The sequence below is a fragment of the Ciconia boyciana genome, chromosome 9 (assembly GCF_034638445.1).
Source record: "Ciconia boyciana chromosome 9, ASM3463844v1, whole genome shotgun sequence".
NCBI lineage: Eukaryota > Metazoa > Chordata > Aves > Ciconiiformes > Ciconiidae > Ciconia > Ciconia boyciana.
The window spans coordinates 23,302,964-23,318,166 of record NC_132942.1 but is presented as its reverse complement, the minus strand read 5'-3'; the positions used below and the strand labels follow the sequence as shown (position 1 = coordinate 23,318,166).

Genomic DNA, 15,203 nt, shown 5'->3' with positions numbered 1-15,203 from the left:
CTACAAATGCAGAGATGGTGATGGAAACTCTTGTTCTGAGTGCATTCAGAGGAGCTGCAGTTGGCTGTTCTGCTCAAAGGCCGTTGCTCCCACACCAGTGCTTTTGACAGGTCATTCAGCTTTTCTGCAGTGGTGTCCTGAACAGCATGAATCCAGAGTGGGTGGGATACCCCGGTTCAGCCAAACCTCTTTGTGCAGAAGCTGGAGAACACCATCCTTTGCAGTTGTTTCTGAAGTTGTATTGGATTTAAGAAACTGTACATGGGCATGTTTATGGGTGGTGTGGATGAGCTGGGCATGAGCAAGAAGTAGGCTGTGAAAGCTGAGGGCCTGTCCTATTCATCTGTGTGCAGACAGTGCTAATGGAGGGTCAGTGGGTTGGAACAGCTCAGCTCAACTGTTCAGAGGTGGAAATGTCTTTGTGACAGTCTCCGTCACAGCAGTCCTGCTCTACGTACCACACTCCGAAGTGTATGCGCTTCTGAGAAAACAGCTGATACATGCATCGTGAAGGGCAGTTACCTGAATGTGACACTAAGCAACTTGGAAGGGAGCAGCTGGAATAAAAGCAGTGGAACCTGAAGGCCTTTAGTAGGATTCATGCCTTAGCTTGAGTGTTGAACTTTCCCAAAGGAAACAAGGAGAGTGATGCTCATGCTGAAGCTATCCTTAGCCAAATACCCTTTCTGTTTGCACAACCCTGTTCCACAATCAGATCCTTGGAAACACACTAATTCCTCCCATGTTCTTCTGGGCTGCCTGGGACCTCTTCTGGTTGCTCCAGAGTTGCTCCTGCCTCTTCTCTAGCTACTCTATTTTCCACCTGAAAGTGCCATAATTAGCTAGATCTCTTGCTGCCTCCCTAATGCTTTGCTTTTGGTGACTTTCATTGTACTTAGCTGTGGAGTGAAATGGAAGTGGTGCACAAAAAAATGCCTGTTTTTCTTGAAAGCTGCATTTGTAAGAGCCATGAGCAGTTGGAGTGAGAGATGTAGGTGTCCTTCCCCTGGCATTAAGCTAGATTAATCTCTCTATAGAGTCAGAACAGCCTGGCCTGGCTGTGAGTACGCTGGGACTATTTTCCTCAGTGATATTTTGCACAACTGCAGTCAAAATGGCTGATTTAGACAGAAATTTACAGTGGGATTTGGCCACTTGTGGACAGACATGGTGGTGGTGGTCCATAGGGGTTGCAGATGAAACCAGGGGGGGGGTGCTGGTGGTTATGTTGGACCCTGCATGGCCAGGAGATGTAATTTGGTAAAAGCAGGCGTGAGAGCTCCCTGCTTTCCTCTTGTTCCCAGAAGAGCAGGAATAGGGCACTTGGGGAACACCTTTAGCTCACACAAGCCTTTGAGTTTGAGTCACTTCTGCTGTTCTCATGGCCTGGCCATGTAAACAAACTGCAGAGCTGTCCTAGCTCATTACTCCATCCCTTGGTCCTATTTACCTTCTTACAGTCAAAAGCCATCTGACATTAAAATACTCAGGTGCACTGAGAGACATGCTGGGACATGAAGAGTGCAAGGGATGGAGGATAAATTGGACCTTCTGGAAACGGCAGCTGTGGCAGTAACCTTGCCCCAGGGCCGACATGTTGGAGAAGAATGGCTGGCTCCAGCAACACTGTCATTCAGTGGTGGATTTAGATTTTTTTTGTTTGGTTTGGTTTTGGGGGTTTTTTTTGGTTTTTTTTAAGACTGTTCTCTCTCTGCCATGACTGCATAGTGTATGCTTCATCCTCTCCCCAGGGACAGCTTCATAAACTGCTTGTTGTCTGTGCTAGTTGTTAAAGCTTCGTAGAGGTGTTAAAAAAATGACAAACCCCCACAAACACTCTACTTACTAGAAGAGCTTACTAGCTCGTGCAGCTGCATGTGAGTTTCTCTTACGGAGAGAAAAAAAAAATTATTCCAGAGCCACAGACTTTGATCTGGAAGCTGAGCTGTATACAGCATTATTTTTAAACAAGCCACCCTTCAAAGGCTGCTTCTCCATTTGGAAAAGGGTATTGTTGGTTGTTTTTTTCCTTTCCAGGGGGCTTTGCAAGGCAAATGTTTCACGGAGCAGTCCCACCTCTCCCAAGGGATGGGGCCTCGCCCAGTGCTGTGCTCAGAGCTGACTCGGGGCCTCACCATCAGCTTTGGTTCCATGCTTTGGCTGAGCCATGGGACTGCATGGGTCGCATGCTGGTGACTTGGTGGCAGCAGTGACAACCACGCATTCGCTAGCGGTGGTCGGTGGCAACAAGCACAGACGCTAGCACACATACGTGCAAACTGGCTCCAGGCTTTACATAGAGACACCAACCTCCCACCACAAGCACTTTCGCTAATGGGGAGAAGGGAGGTCAAGTCTATTTGAGTTTGGAGTAAGGTTGGTGATCCCTGCAGTATATTCAGCTTTCTACCTGCCAGCTTCAAAAGGCTTTAATTAGTTAACAACAGAAGAAAGCAGCAATTAGTGCTCAAGATAGCACGTTGCTGATGAGCAGCTCAAAGGAGCTGCTGGAGAACAGGATTTCATTACCCAGCCCATCTCCTCCCAGGCAGCAGGGAGCTTTTGTTACTTAGTCTTGGAAAGATTTCTAGAGGTGAAGCAGTAGTGAACCATAAAACTCGCTTTGCCAGTTTGTTGTGGGTTCACTAGTGTTTTCCCAAGTGCATGTGTGCATGCACACACACCAGCCCCGTGCCCTTGGCTCAGGCAGGCACTGAAAGCTGATGGAGGGGAGTGAGGGGATGCTGCCCTCCCTGGGACATCCACATTCGCTTCCACCTTCAGTAACTCACCCTCTGGCACACTGCTGTTGATGGTCTGGGGCTGACCCCAGGGCACAGCGAGCAGAAATGCTGAGCGCAGGGTGGGCAGCTGGGGGACCAGGACAACCTGTGTCAGGGTGACTCAAACACCCAGCACTGCTGACCACGGTCCCAGACCTTCCCATACAGGAGACCCTTGTTTTAAATGTCCAAGTTTCTTTATTAACCTGAGTATAACAAATATAACATGTACACAGTATAAAAATGAACATAGAGCATGACAGAGGTACAGGTACAACTACATGAACTATACAATGACCAGGTCATTGAATGATAATAATACATTATGCATTTCATTGCTTGGAAAAAGCAAGTTTTGATTGTAAAAATTGTGTCTTGTTCCACTGAAATTATACAAAGTACATTCAATACTGAAAAGTGACTCAATAGAGCAGGACCAGGGCATGGCCTGGCTGCTTAGTGTTACCTCAGGCTGGGACTGTACAAAACAAATCCAGATGCTTCTCTGGGATTAAGTTTTAAGAATTTAGCAATTAAATTAAGAAGTACAAAGTGTTTCAGGGAGGGTATTCTTCTCTTAAAAGCATGTGGAACACGCACTTTTGGTAGGACCAACAGGATTCGGCAACATGCAGAGGGTGCAGCCTGGCACAGCTCTACATGGGCTCTGAGTTGATGGGTGGCAGGTTTTGGTGCTTGAAGTACTGCACGACTTGCTGGGGCAGCTCTGCCAGCACAGCTTTGGCCAGGGTCTCCTTGGGGGCCTGCGGGTGAAAAGAAACAAACACCAGCATAAGAATGGCTGTAGGGGACTGACTGAGCACATGTGGCTGGGCTGTCCCCAACTCCAGACTGTGGCATTTCATTTAATCCCCCCTAGAGTCTACTGGCAGCCAGCATTTTATACACCTGGGATTATATTCTATACTACACCTTTCCTCCAGGAGATTGTTCACTGGTAGGAAGGAATAAAACATCCTTGGTAGGTTAGAAAAAACAGGTACTGAGCAACAGCAGGTGAAATGGAACTACACTGATTAGTTGCAAAAAGAGGGAAGATAAGCACAGGCTAATTTTCTGCATCCTCTGGCAATCCTGTGCCAGCAACAGCATCTGACCCAGGGCTGACTCCTGGCCGATTGAGATGGGCAGAGAACTGCTTCTTATTTTGTTGTTTTTTTTTTTCCTTTTATTCTTTTCCTTCATCAACTTTTCCAACACACAACAGTGGGTTGGGCAGTGGGCAGCAGGAGGCCATCCCGCAGAGGGGACACGTGCAGGGCCAGTGCCAGCATTACATGTTTCTACACGTACTGGGAGGGGACGGGAGGGCTCAGGGCTCACCTCCAGGGCTGGGGCAATTCAGCATTAAGTCCTCAGCACATGGCACGTCATGGGTGCTGGATAAGGCCTGAGTGGAAGACTTGGCATGGGACTATGGCAAGGGACGCAAGCCCAGCACCGCCCCAGCTTGCTGATGTGACCCTGCTATAATGAACTGGTTTTTGGAGGGGTGGCAGAGACGGGGATGCTCAGATGGAGCATGCTATGGAGGTGAAGAGCACTGTTGCCCCTGCCTGCCCCTGCCTGTAGTGCTGATTTACGTGGTCCATGCCATGCTATGCCAAGGGATGTGGCGTTTAGGGCCAGGGTAAGGCAGGTGGGTGCCAGCCCTCTACCTTTTGCCCCTATCTGCCTCTAGCAGGGCTGCTCCACATCCAGGGTCATTTCCAGGCTTGAGATCCCATTTCTGCCTGTGATCCCCTCCCTGCTGCCCACACTCACGTTGCGAAAATCCCGGAAGGGCACAAACTGGACGATGTCACGCACAGCCTCCTCGCCGGTGTAGGAGCGCAGCACCCGGCTGTCCCCATCCAGGAACTCCATGGCAGCAAAGTCAGCATTGCCCACCCCCACGATGATGATGGACATGGGCAGCTTGGATGCCTGCACCACGGCATGTCTCGTCTCATCCATGTCGCTGATCACCCCATCCGTGATGATGAGGAGGATGAAGTATTGCTGTGGAGGGGAAGGCAGAGGGTCAGATCTAGTGGGATGCCAGGGCACCCTCACACCGCAGCCAGAGCCTGTGGGGTGCGAGCAGCCGGGATGCTCTGCATGTCTGGGGGGAGACAGGTCCCCTGGGGATTTGGGAGTGCGAGGTTCACCGCTTCCCAGGACAGGTGGCATCACCCCCCCGCCTTTAGCAGCACCTAGAAATTTCAGGTGCTCCCATTCCCCCTGGTTTTTGAAAGATAATTTGAAAGACTTTTTGAAAGACTAAACAACAAACCAACTCCCACCCCAAAATATTTTGTTGATTTACTGTACTTAATGATGGAAAAAAAACCCAACCTGTGCACAGCTTCTGTGTCAGGGCCAAGAGGAGTTTGGGGTGAGACACAATCCCAGCTGGGAGATGAAACCTCCCCGTACCCGCACACAGCGGGGTGCATTTCGGGGCAATCCCCATAAACACATCTCTGCACTGATGGGGAGCATTTCTTGCATCCCAGTGCTGGGCTGCGGGTCTGGAGGGCCCATCCCATGCTCAGGGCTTGTCCATCTCCTGTACAAAGCCATGGGTCTTGGAGGCACCGAGGGGGGATGCAAAAGGTACCAGAAAGCTGGAGGGATGCCAGAGCAGTGGCATTGGTACCCACTCCCCTTCCTGCAGGGAAAGGAGGGTGATGGAGCCGGTCCATGTAGCTGGGGGAGGATGGATGGACAGACAGTCCTGCTGGACTCAGCTCAGCAAATCTGGGGCATGTGGACCCCAAAAAAGCCCATCTCCTCCGCCTCAGGGGAAAGTAATGGTTCAGCTTAGGCACATTACACACCTTGCGTGTGCTGGAGAAATGACAAAAACAAGCACTTAAGCGCATTAAAGCCCTTTGTTCCTCTCCTCATTTTTTCCATTTCCTCTGAAAACCACTAGCGAAGCCATCCTGGAAAAGGAAGAGAGGGAACGCAGCCCCGAGCCCATTTTCTTCGTCTTCCTCCAGCCCACATCTCCTGAAACCTTCCCCAAGCATCATCTTCTCTCGACACTCTCCAGTGCTAAACTCCAAGTACAAATAAGGCTGGGTCAAGCTTAAACACAATCCAAGGACGTGGGTGAGGAAGTTTTCCCAAGCCAGGGCAGGCAGGCTTCCTGGCCCCGACCCCTTTTGATGCATTAGCCCTGCCTGCAGAGCACTGCCCAGGGTTTAGTTCTTCCCTAAATCCAAACTTTTCAGAGCAAATCATGGGGAGACGTAGGTCTGAAGAGCAGGACCCCAACATACGAGACTGGATGGTAAGACTAAACTCCAGGAGAAGACCTGCATGCTCCTCCATGGTGGCCAGCACCAGTCATCACTGGAAGCAAGACAAGTGACTGGGGCCTGACCCTGTCTGGGAACCAGTACAGGAGGAAGAGTAAAACCTTGTGGAGAGCAGCTGATAATGGGAATGACTTTAAGCTGATTCCCCCCTTCCTCCCCTGGCCTCTATGCATGGTCAAAAAGAAGAAACCCAGAAAGGACTATTTCCCTTTGTTCCCTTTTTTTCTGTGAAATCCATAACAGGATTAGAGAAAAATGCTGGAAAGTATGCAGGAAAAGACGGGGGAGCAGAGCTCGTCAACTGTTTGTCACGACATATTTCAGAGGACAAGTGGAATAAGAGCTGATGCTGGGGGTCAGCCTCAAAGCCTGGGGGGGCTGCAGCAGGGCAAGCTCACAAGGAGCATCATTACTAGCAAGGGAGCAGCGGGCACCGCATGAGAGCATCGGTGGGAGATTCCTCAAGGAGTGATGACAATTTTCTTGGTGTCAGTAAATGGCAGTGGGGCAGGGGTGCGAGCAGCACCTCTGGGCTCCAGCCGTGATACCCAGCTGGGGTGCCACCTCTGCCAAGCCATGACTGGAGCTGCTGGGGCAGGGACCAGGCTGGCCCCATGGCTGGATCCCCCTGGGCTGGGGTCTCCGTTGGTACACCAACCCAGCAGCACCTTCCCCCTTTCTCCTCTTTTTGTTGTTAAAATAGCTGATCTCTGAATCCACCGAGGGCTTTGGGGATGATTCCTGATCGTTTGCTAATGATATCAGCAATTAGGTTCACGCACTTGAGCAGGACTTGAAGGGATTAGGCAGCATTAAACAGCATGTGATAAGAAAAGGGGAGGTCTGGATGCAGGGACCCTGCTGGCAAGGTGTGTTTTAATTCCCCAAAGCTTATTAATCCTTCCCCAAGAGTCATCGTGCATAATCCCTCTGTCTCTCCCCCCACCCCAACATGTTTTAGTCCTCCCATCCCTTAAGAGCTGACGGCTCCAGTGTTTGTGATCCATGTTGCCATGGAAAAACTATGAGGTTTTTTGGTTTTATTTGAAATGTTGGGAACAAGCGAGAGCAGGAGGAAGAGGAGGGCAGGTCCAGGCAGCCACCAAAGCCAGCAGCATCAGGGGTGGCTTTGCTGCACGGGTTGAAGATGAGGAGACCCCGGGGAAGCAAGATCCCTCATCAATAACACTTTGTGCTTCAAAAAAAAAAGACCGAGCCAACCCAGGCTTGCCTCTGACAGCACTATTAGTACCCATTATTTAAAATCTCCTTGATTAAACTATTAGTGCCAACAGAGGGGTGCAATTTGCATGCAATTAGCGCCTCTGCTCAGTGCGGAGCCTGTGGGCTTCTCCCTCCCCCACTGATGCTGAGAGAAAACGAAAAAATGAGGAGCAACCTGGATTTGTGCTGAATTAAACCAAATTCAGTATTTCCTTGTGCTCAGAGCTGGGAAGCGCAACAGTGCTAAAGGCAAGGCTGGAAGAGGTGCCCGTGGGGAGGAGATTTCAGGTGTGATCCAGCTCTGCGCCAGGCAGGAATCAAGGAAGCTTTTACCCCGAGGCAGCTCCTGCCACGCACATGCTGATGCCCAAGCTGAGCTCCTTTTGGCCAGCAAAATCCAGGAGCCAGACCTGCCATCCTCTGTGGTCAGCCTGCTGCCACAGGGACACAAGTGAGCTCCATCTTGCAGTCTTCAGATGATCTTCGCACCCCTAAGAGGACATCCTGGTCACCAACGGCAAGGCTGGACCCACGGCTGCAGCTCCTGGCACACATGGGCATCCCGGCATCCCTTCAACCACCAGCCTCGCCCTCCAAAACCACACTGGCACTGGCTCCCTCGTGGCCTGGTGCAACTGAGTGTGGTTGTCTGGGGCCCCTGCACTAACAAGCGGCTTTTTGCCATATGGATGTGAGCAGTCTGATGGACTAATTAATGGGGACTTCCAGGACTGCTGAGCGACTGGAGCAGCTGCACAGGAACCCAAAGCCTGGCTCTTAGCCTGCTGCTTGTCCAAGTGGCGTGAAAAGCAATGATCAAACCGAGCCATCCCGTGGTTTTCTGCAATTCCCCCTCAAATATAAAAAGCTATTCAAAGGGGAACAGCAGAAAGGTCTTCTGGCAAAAGGTTCAGATTCGGCCATCAGCCACATCAGAAACGTCATGCTTTATGCCACGGCAGGGACTTGCTCTCTCCTGCTGTTTGTGAGGCTGAGTGTGCACTCCCAGATCTCCCTGGCAGATCTCCACGGAGGAGAGGGAGATGCTTCCTCCAGCTGTTTGTTGTGTGTTGAAGGGAAATAAGCCAAAGGTTTGAAGTCATGCTCAACCTCTTCCCTGTTGCTCATGTTTCCCACCCGTGCTACAACAGTAGCATCACCATCCTAGTGCTCCCCTGGGGACCCCAGGACTATCTGGTCTGTCCTGCCCCAGGACAGTTCTGCAGCACACAGGAGCGGGAGGCTGTTTTGAAAGCAAGGACCACACTCCTCAGGACTATTGTTCACAACTTATCCATAAGGAGAGAGGCTGCCTCCTCAGAGCAAAGCCCCTTGGAGCTCAGCAGAGGATATTTTAGGAAAAAAATTAGGAGAGAACGAAGTTATTCTTTCCTGTCTCCTGCCAGCTGTTGGCTGGCACACATCAGGGACTCCTGAGCCCGAGCTTGCCCCAGCATAGTGGTAAATGGCCCTTGATAGTTGGGTCTGCCATGAGCATACCCCTTCCCTCTCCAGACCTTCACAGTCATCAGCCTGGGCACCATCCTGGGGCGGTCCCAGCTCCCTGACTCCACTGTGTCCTGGCCTGTTGGATACCCATCACCCAGCCATTCTTGGCCTCTTATGGGGGCCTTGTAGGCCTTCCCCATAAGAATTAGGGAGAAATCAATCACTTTTTCACCATTCATGATTTTATGCATCTCTGATATTCCCAGTTGACTTCCCGGGCCAGATAGTGCCAGCCTTATTGCTTCCCGTACAGGAGCTGCTCCATGTCGCTGAGTATCTTGGCCAATTCTCTCGCTACCATTCCCAAGGCTGTTTGATCCTCTTTGAGATAAGAGGACCAACATTTAAAATGGTGCTCAAGACATCTGTATAAATCCAAGGGACGCCCACCTCATAGCAGCTCCCACCCTCATCTCAATTCTCTCGCCAATAATTTCTGATTTTCCACAGATGGAGTTTTGTTGACTGTTGACAAGTTATTGAGTTATTTTTTTCTTCCTAAGAAGCATCTGCAATGACTCTACATTCTCCGTCTGAAGTGATGACAGTCCTGGTGGGAAGACCCTGCTTCCCTGCCCGCAGCAAAGGGAAAGACACAAAATCAAGCTTAGGCTTTGCCTTCCCCTGCTCAAAGCCATTGGGATTGCCATCACATCATGGGATCTTACGGACTTACGGATGCAGCCTCCTGTTGGGTGGCCTGAGCAGCAAAGCGGGCCACGTGGTTGATGATGGGAGAGAAGTTGGTGGGTCCGTAGAAGCGGATGTGGGGTAGGCAGGCCGAGTACGCTTGGACAATGCCCTCCACACCTTCAGGGAAAGCAGAGAAGCCAGGCATTACAATGCGCCACAGCCTAGGCCCACCACAAGTCCAATTAAGCATCATTAGCTAATGCTGCCATGGGAGCTGAAGTTAGACATACTTTTTTCCCCAAAACTCATCCAGCTCCACAAGTTTCATCCACCTCAATTCAAATTTTCTAAAACCAGGGCTTTGCTTTTAGTGACTGTGTAGTGGATGCTCAGATCTTCTGGGGTAAGAGAGCCCTTGTAATGTCCACAGTCAAAGAAGGCTTTCCTTGCATTTCAGCAGAAATCTCAGAATCAGCCAAAGAGGAGGAGCAAAAAGAAAAGCAACCCCTGGTCTCTGAGCATAACCAAAAACCAGACAGACATGGAGCAGAGGTAGCGGAGAGAAGCAAAACAATCCCAGAAGCACACTCAGAGCTCCCAAATTGTGCTTGGGACCCGCAGGTCATCTGAGACCCTTCTGCTTCTGCCACACCAGAACAGGGTAAATGGCTGCTCTCCCGAAAGGATGCATGGGTGTGTAATTAAAAAATGACCAATTCCACAATTAAACAGCTGATAATCCATTCTTTGGGAAGGAATTGTCACTGATAAGAGTTGCAGGACAGTGGCTTCTGCACCCTGTAATGCCTGCAATAAATCAGGTCCAATGAATGCTTTTCAGCTACCAGAGAGGGACTGAACAAAGCAAAGGCAGCAGAAAAGCAGATGTTCACAGCAAGCTTTCATCAACCAGTGAGCGAAATTTGGAGGCTGCCCAAGCCCTGTTTTGCTGGGTAAAGCAGGGGTCAAACCAGATGACATTTATAGCCACGGTAGCCTTTACCACTTATGATTTGCGCAGTTCTTCAGCCATGAGTGTGATCAGCTCTCAGCTGCTAAATGAAGCATTAAGTCTGAACTCCCCATCTGCTAAACAGGCCTGGTGTTTCTTGCAGGTTTGCTGGAGGAGCAGACGGCTGGTAGGACACACCAGACATCAGCACAAAGGCAGATTTTATGCTGTCTGAATCCAGTTGCATTTTACCCTGGGCCTATACACCCCCAAATTTTCTCTGCTTTCCTCTGAGTGCACCCTTAGCATGTGCTCTGCTTCACTGTTAATGTCTGTGTCTGAGCAGATCTTGAAAAATTCCTGAGATGAGTTATTGGAGAAATGCAGAGGAAAGGACAGAAGACACTGAAGGCATCTAAGGGGTGTTAAAGACCTGGTAGGAGTCTTAAAGACCTAGTAGATGCTTACCTGAACAGAAGGGATTAGTGGGATTGAAGTTAATGGCAAACTCATGGGATACCTGCGGAGAAGAAAAGACACAAATCAACACGGAGGGCTAGTGCAGGGCTGGATGTTCACCACCAGTTTAGCTGATGCTGCAAGGCTGGTTTGGGTCTGATGCTCCCCTGGGGCAGGACCCGGTGGTTGCAGACCTGCTGGTCCATCCTGCTGTGTCAGCAACACTTCCCAGCCCTCTGCTACCCAACCAGCAAGGAGCAGCAAATTCAAACATGGTCAGCGTTTGAGGGTGGACTGGTTCCTCTGCCCTTTCATCCCCCATCATGGAGCCACCTGAAATTATCACATCACGCATTCTTCTACAGCTATCAAAGCAGGTGTGTCCACGCAGCTTCCCACTGGCTGCCCAGAGGGAAAGCATGCAGAAGGGATACTCTCAGCCAGCTGGGCCATCTCCCCAGTCACTAGGAGAAATTACTTCATTCTATTGCAGGTTATAAAGGGAGAAAACTCAATTAACATCACAGGGAGCCCCAGTTCTGGCAGCATCCTGGTTCCCCATCTCTCTGCAAGTGGCATGGTGCAGCAGGAGGGAGGCAGGCACAGAGCGAGCTGGGTTGAAGACCTGATCTGGCATGTCAGCTATCATGACAAAGCCAACAGATGATTAGCTTCATCATCTGGGTCATCATGAGGGTTAAAGGCAGCACAGGAGAGGTGACATGAATTCTTGGGCATGGTGGCCGGCAAGTCCCAGCACAGTCTGGGCTGGTTTTCATTGACCATGAAACCACCCCTCCTCCAAGGCAGGTGCAAGATCCTTCAGGTCTTCCACCACCTCCTCCCAAGCTGAGGGAGATGCTCTCACGAGGATGTCCTGGCAACAGCAGATAGCCCTGCACACCCCTGCCCCTGGCTTGTTGCACTTGCCCAGCCAGAGAAACCAAACAGCAGTGCTGACTGCAAATCACAAAACCTTCCTCATCTAATTCCACAGGAAGACCCTGCAGACAGAAACCACAAAATGTTGGGCAACCATTGCTTTGAACCTGTCTCTGCCAGGAAAGGCAGGGTAGCTCAATGGCCCAGGTGCAAGAGAGGGTGAGGACTCCTGGCCTCCAGTATGAACCTTGCCAGTGTTGGCATGGGTCAACAGCTTGCTTGGGGAACAACCATCAGATCTGGGGGCTTCAGAATTCCTCACTCTGCTACCTGCAATTTAGGCACCTTAAGAAGCAAACAGACTCTCAGGAGCACCAAGGACATGCGACTGCCACTTCCAGCACCTCTGAAGGTTGAAGGGGGTGATCTGGGCTTTCAGGCCACCAGCTCAAGGGCTCTGAAACAAAAAGCTCCCACTCTGTTCATGCCAGAGTTACAAAACAAGGATATTTTCTCCCTCTCAGAAGGGTGGTGGTTTGTTGAGCTTCTCAGCCAGGGACACGCACATTCATAACGCTGGCAAAACGACTGTCCTCTAAAGCGCATGTGAAGCAGAAGTCCTCCTGAGACTGTAAAAGCAACATGCATCTGATTCAAACTTTCCAATTATACAGGGCATTGTGTCGAAAGCAGCAGAAACTATTTTTGCAAGAGGCTGTGGGGTGGGAAATAGCAACCAAACAAAAGTAGGTCAACCAAAAGTCCTCACCATGCTGCAAAGCTGACAAGCTGTCAGACCAGCGAATGTCAACAGCCTGCTTGGGTCTCTCCTGTTGAGCACAACCAGTAACGCTCACAGCCACCAGTAACCCCAGGGTTAGAGACATAGTCTGAAACACATGACTGTGTTTTGCATACACCCTTTCTCATAGAAGCCTCAATTTTGGGCAATATATCAAATTCAAATTTCTTGATTTTCAGTTGTAAAGGGCTCACTTTTTTTTTTTTAGAAGACGTTCAAAATTCTGCCATACAAGTATTTATAGACAAGGCAAGCAAAAATAATTTCATGTTTTCCACTGCAAAAGAGGGGTTTCTCTTTCTTTTAAGCAGCAATGAAATGGTTTGGAGCTGTGTTCCTCACCGTCTACAGAGCAGACCCTCTGTGTGGCAGAAGTGTTGCAAAACCTCCTCTGGAGTTTTTACAGATTATATATATCTCTCTGCTAGAAAATTCAACAGGAGGGCTTCAAAATAACAAAAAAAAAAAAAAAAAAGTCTCATTCCCTATTCAGCTTGTACTTTGAAAAACCGTTTCTGTGGAGTCCAATTAAATGTATATAGAGCATCTACAGGTATCACATTCACCGGTAACCTACAGGCAGAAACTCTTTCAAATGGCCCCAAAGGGTAAGACGTTCATCTGCAGCCAGGCTGTGTCCTCTTCCAGTCCTGGATGGGGATGGCCGTAGCTCCATCTTTTCCTACCAGGGCCTTGCAGAGGCATGGCTGGAGCCCGTGCTGCAGAACTGACCCTGCAGAGGGTTCTCTGCCACCTCCCCCAGTGATCCCACCCCTGCTGTGACTCAGTTTCCCTATATATGAAAAAAAAAGGCAAACAGAGGGAAAGCCTTGGTGGGTGGCACGTCAGCAAAGCTGCCAGCTTTGGCCGGAGAGGCTGAGCTCTGTGGGCAGAAAGACATTTCCTTTGGCTGACCCCATCAGACTAGATATAAGGAAGAATTTCTTTATGGTGAGGATGGTGAGGCACTGGAACAGGTTGCCCAGAGAGGTGGTAGATGCCCCATCCCTGGAAACATTCAAGGTCAGGTTGGACAGGGCTCTGAGCAACCTGATGTAGGTGAAGATGTCCCTGCTCATGGCAGGGGGGGGTTTGACTAGATGACCTCTAAAGGTCCCTTCCAACCCAAAATATTCTATGATTCTATCTCCCAAATGCAGGGAGACCAGTGGGGCTCCAGTGTTAAGCACCACTCTCTCTGCTGCTGCCTTGCCTTTGCTCATCCCCCAGAAACCGCAACCCATCTGCTTCCCTCTCCTGTTCCGTACTGGGAAACCACTCGAGGCTCTGTACAGAGCTGTTACACGGCAAGATGTTCTTTGACATTTCCAACGAGACTTTTGTGTGCAAAACATCTCACTCTGACGGACGCCTGGGAAGCCTTGGGGGAGCCATGGCAACGGGCGCACAAAACACCATTTATACAACTCTTATCTCTTAATGATCTTCCCCATTTTCACTCTGGTCTGTGAGTACAATAGCCACCCTTCGTCGTGTCCCCTGGGAGTCCCCTGCTGCTCCCCACCTGCCCACCGTAACACAGGGCACAGGTTTCAATGAAGAACCACTGCTTTGGCTTTGAAATTACCTAATGAGCTTTGATGGCCAAAAAACCTTTAAGGAGTGAGCTGAGCCGGTGATGCACAGACCCCGTGGGCCGGGGAGGGACAAAGCCCCAGGCTGGAGTGGTGTGGGGCGGTGCATGGGGGATGCTCCCACTGCTAATGCAAGACAACCGATGGGTCACTCCAGGCATTAGGGTGGGTGACCTTTAGGCACAGGCCAAGCACCTGGGGAGGGAGAGCTGCTCTCTGCTGAGGTTTATGTGGGCTTAGACATCATTCTGGGGGAAAACGAGGTGTTTTGTCTGGCAGCGCTTACAGACCATCCCCAAGCCCGTGGGAGCAGTGGGAAATATTTCTGCAGCAGGCTGCAGGAGGCAGCCACAAGGAGGGGCAGAGGAGCAGCATCCCTCTGCCCTTCAACTCCCAGCCAGCATCCTCAACCTGGTATCCACCTCCAGCCTTGCAGGAAGGGCCGTTTCCAGCCCAGCGATGCCTTTCCCATGGGCACTGACCCGCACATATTGGCAGAAGAGCAGAATGCTCACTGTGACGATTCACCCATTCCGCAGCAGCCTGAGCCGCTGTACCCTTTCCATCCCCACTGCGTTTTCCATTCCCATTCCTCTCCCCAGGTAATAAATCCCTGACGGCAGGTGGCTGTTAGTCCTTGGAAGCTGCCTACCAAGATTTTCCCACCGAAAGTGGTGAAGTGACAGACCAGAAACAGGCCAAGGAGGATGAATCAGCTCCAAAGTGCACACAGAGGGATCTCCTCCTGTGGCTGGCAAACAGCAAGAGCTCCTACTTGAGTCACATGAATTTTGGCTGCCGGGAGAGCAGAGAAAGTGCAAAGCCAGAGAGGGCAGGACATCCCCAGCCTCGAGGGCTGGCAGCAATGAGCTTCCCGGTCTGATTCACAGCCGCTCATGACTTACGTGTCCTTCTGCGCACAGCCCAGAGCAAAGCTCCCCTGCCAAAGAACACAAAAGGCTTGCTGAGGTTCAACCCCAGCCCAAAGCTGGGGACTTCTTAAAACCAGCGAGCAGAAAGAAAATGCACATTAAG

General features: G+C 50.6%; 1 protein-coding gene across 1 annotated transcript in view; it reads right to left on the bottom strand.

Moving 5' to 3' along the window:
* Nucleotides 1-2,963: 2,963 nt before the first annotated feature.
* CPNE2 (copine 2) overlaps nucleotides 2,964-15,203 on the bottom strand; it is a 57,970-nt gene continuing 45,730 nt past the window's right edge. The window contains exons 13-16 of the mRNA XM_072872709.1: nucleotides 10,899-10,950; nucleotides 9,522-9,655; nucleotides 4,569-4,805; nucleotides 2,964-3,547 (exon numbers count right to left, since the gene is read on the bottom strand). Coding sequence (XP_072728810.1) covers nucleotides 3,440-3,547; nucleotides 4,569-4,805; nucleotides 9,522-9,655; nucleotides 10,899-10,950 — 531 coding nt within the window. The 3' untranslated portion in view covers nucleotides 2,964-3,439. The remainder of the gene's footprint in view (nucleotides 3,548-4,568; nucleotides 4,806-9,521; nucleotides 9,656-10,898; nucleotides 10,951-15,203) is intronic.